The sequence below is a fragment of the Stegastes partitus genome, unplaced genomic scaffold, assembly GCF_000690725.1.
Source record: "Stegastes partitus isolate 25-593 unplaced genomic scaffold, Stegastes_partitus-1.0.2 Scaffold2770, whole genome shotgun sequence".
NCBI lineage: Eukaryota > Metazoa > Chordata > Actinopteri > Pomacentridae > Stegastes > Stegastes partitus.
Window position 1 is genome coordinate 6,406 of NW_007580501.1, and position 2,888 is coordinate 9,293.

Sequence of the window (2,888 nt, forward strand, 5' to 3'; positions counted from 1 at the left end):
GTGTTGGAAGAGGGACACATCTAAAACATGCAGGATTGTGGCCCTCGAGGACCAGGATTGGACACCCCTGTTTTCTATCATATTGTTTGCTCTGAGTATATATGTATAAACATATTCTGTAGTCCAAGATCATAGTGCGCTAATTTGTAAAATTTTTTTTTCTTTCCATTCAAGGACCAACATGGACGATTCATTTGACTTGTATCCAGAAGAAATCAAAGAATGTAAAGAAGCACTGATGAACAATGATACTGCTGCAGCAGCTGCAAAGATTCATAAATATTTAGAAAACGAAGATAATATTCCCCTAAATATTGCCGTCACAGGAGAATGTGGCTCTGGTAAATCCACCTTTGTTAATGCCATTAGAGGCATAAAAAACAGCGATGATGGAGCTGCTCCTACTGGCTGTGTAGAAACCACCATAGACGTCACACCATATCCTCATCCAAACTTTCCCAAAGTTACCTTTTGGGATCTTCCTGGAATTGGCACCACCCGCTTTCCAGCTGATCAGTACATGGAGCATGTTAAATTTGAGAGGTTTGACTTCTTCATCATCATCTCAGCTGATCGCTTCAGAGAAAATGATGTGAAACTGGCTCAGGAGATTCAGAAGATGAAGAAAAAGTTCTACTTTGTTCGCTCAAAGATTGACCATAACATACAGGATGAGAAAAGAATTAAGAACTTCAATGAAGAGATGACTCTTAAACGTATAAGAGATGACTGCATTCAAGGTAGGTGTCTTCTTATTATTGTTACTATTTCTGTTCTCAAGAGTGTGGAAACTTTTCACAGATAACAAACTAAATCATCCAGTGACGTGCGGTGAGGTTCATGGCTGTTGAGGCACTGACTACATCAGAATCTATGCACTCTACACAGTAGCATATTTGCTATTTGATTGGCAGCAGTTTACGGGTTATGTTTCATATCTGCATTCTTTACACATACAAGCTGTAGCCCACAAAACGCACGTTTCTTTCTTTTTTTTTTTTTAAAGTTATTGCGGTCTTACCTTTACTTTTAAATGAAGTCTATGCTCCGCTCCTTCTGCACAAAAATATCCGTTATTTTGTTGTAAAAGTCTCCTTATCTTCCTTCGCTGCACTTGACTTGCTAACTGTATACCATACCTAGTCTAGTTAGCTGTCACTTAACTCTGCAGCCACGGAATCACAAGAAGCATGTCTGGGATCAGAGCGCCCCCTGCCATGAGGCAAGAGAACTGCCTGCCTCACCTGGAACCTCTTCTCAGCTGTTTATGATCGCCCAGCACACGGAACATGTTACACATATACAGCTGGTTAAGAAAACAAAACAAACAAAAAACACTGTACATTATTATATACATCAGCTGAACTATGGAAAATGCGTTTACATATTAAATGTGTTTGAAACATGTTATTGGTGACATCCAGACAGCAGTACGCTGTCACTGCAGGCAGCCAGCGTAGGTAGCGAGGGATTGCGCAATCCAAGTGCGGCTGAGCTGGCTGCTGCCTCACTTGGATTGTGCAATCCAAGGTGAGGCTGAGTTAAATTATTTTATCATTATATATTTTTTTCTTTCTGTGATGTCAGGTGAGGCTCTGCAGTCTGCCTCACCTGCCTCCCCTGACCGCACGTCACTGAAATCATCATTTATAATGTTTTCTCTACTCACATTTAAAGTAACCCTACAGATTACCAAATGAGAAGATTAAAATTTAATACAAGGATGTAATGGATTCTGTCTGGTGCACATGAAAAACCTGAGACACTTCAGATCTTTATAATATCTCACCTTTAGAAATGAGTTGAGGTTGTATTGAGCCAGAGTGATGCATGGTGGATCATTGGTAGGATTCTTTAATGCATCAGAAAATACGACAAATGATTTCAACATTGAAACAATTCAACATTTTACATCTTAGTCACTGTACCTTTACATTGAGCTGTTGTTGCCTAATTTCCAAAATTTTTTTGTTCTTCTGCTTTTGTCCTCCTCATTACAAACTAGTGTTAAAGTCATTATATAATTTTCACAATGATAAAATTACTCTATGAATCATGTTGTATTCCCTCTTCATCACAGGTCTTCAACAACAAGGTATTGAGGCTCCACAGGTCTTCCTGGTGTCCAGCTTTGAGCTCCACCTGTATGATTTCTCTCTCCTCCATGAGACCTTAGAGAGAGAACTTCCTGCACACAAGAGGAATGCTCTACTGTTTACCATGCCCAACATCAGCCGTGAGATCATCAACAAGAAGAAAAAAGCTTTTCAAGCCAACATAAAATATCACGCTGTTCTGTCTGCAATAGTGGCAGGTGTGCCAGTTCCTGGGCTTTCTACTACTGTTGATCTAGGCATAATGGCTACTGTTATCAATAAATATGTACTTGGGTTTGGGCTTGATAAACTGTCACTGCAGAGACTTGCTGACAGCACAGGTGTGCCATATGAGAATCTGCATGCTGTCATCAAATCCCCACTGGCTTTAGAAAAAATAAATGTTGATCTCCTCTTGAAGGTGATATCACAAATTACAAGCAGTGGTGTTTTGATGGCAGCAGAAGAAGGGTCCAAATTCCTTCCATTGTTTGGAATTGTAGCAGCAATGGCCCTCTCTTTTACTGCAACCTACAAAACTCTAAGTTTTTTCCTCAACTCACTTGCTGAGGATGCACAGAGGGTGCTTGAAAAGTCTCTGGGTTTGGAGACATCAGTGTGATATTGTAAAGTGAATGCTAAAGGGCTTCTTGACTTCTGTAAAGGAGACAACATTAGATTGTAAATAGATAAATACAACATCTGAATCATATCCTTGCTGCACATTTTAACCAACATTCATTTACAGTTGATCTGTCAGACGTCCTCAGTGCAGGACTCATTTACTCTTAT

General features: G+C 39.8%; 1 protein-coding gene across 2 annotated transcripts in view; it reads left to right on the forward strand.

The window, feature by feature from the left end:
- LOC103375671 (interferon-inducible GTPase 5-like) overlaps positions 1-2,741 on the forward strand; it is a 3,889-nt gene extending 1,148 nt beyond the window's left edge. For both annotated transcript variants that reach the window (XM_008305983.1, XM_008305982.1), the window contains 2 exons: positions 175-740; positions 2,081-2,741. In XM_008305983.1, the coding sequence (XP_008304205.1) occupies positions 182-740; positions 2,081-2,718 (1,197 nt within the window). In that variant the 5' untranslated portion in view covers positions 175-181 and the 3' untranslated portion in view covers positions 2,719-2,741. The remainder of the gene's footprint in view (positions 1-174; positions 741-2,080) is intronic.
- The last annotated feature ends 147 nt before the right edge of the window (positions 2,742-2,888 follow it).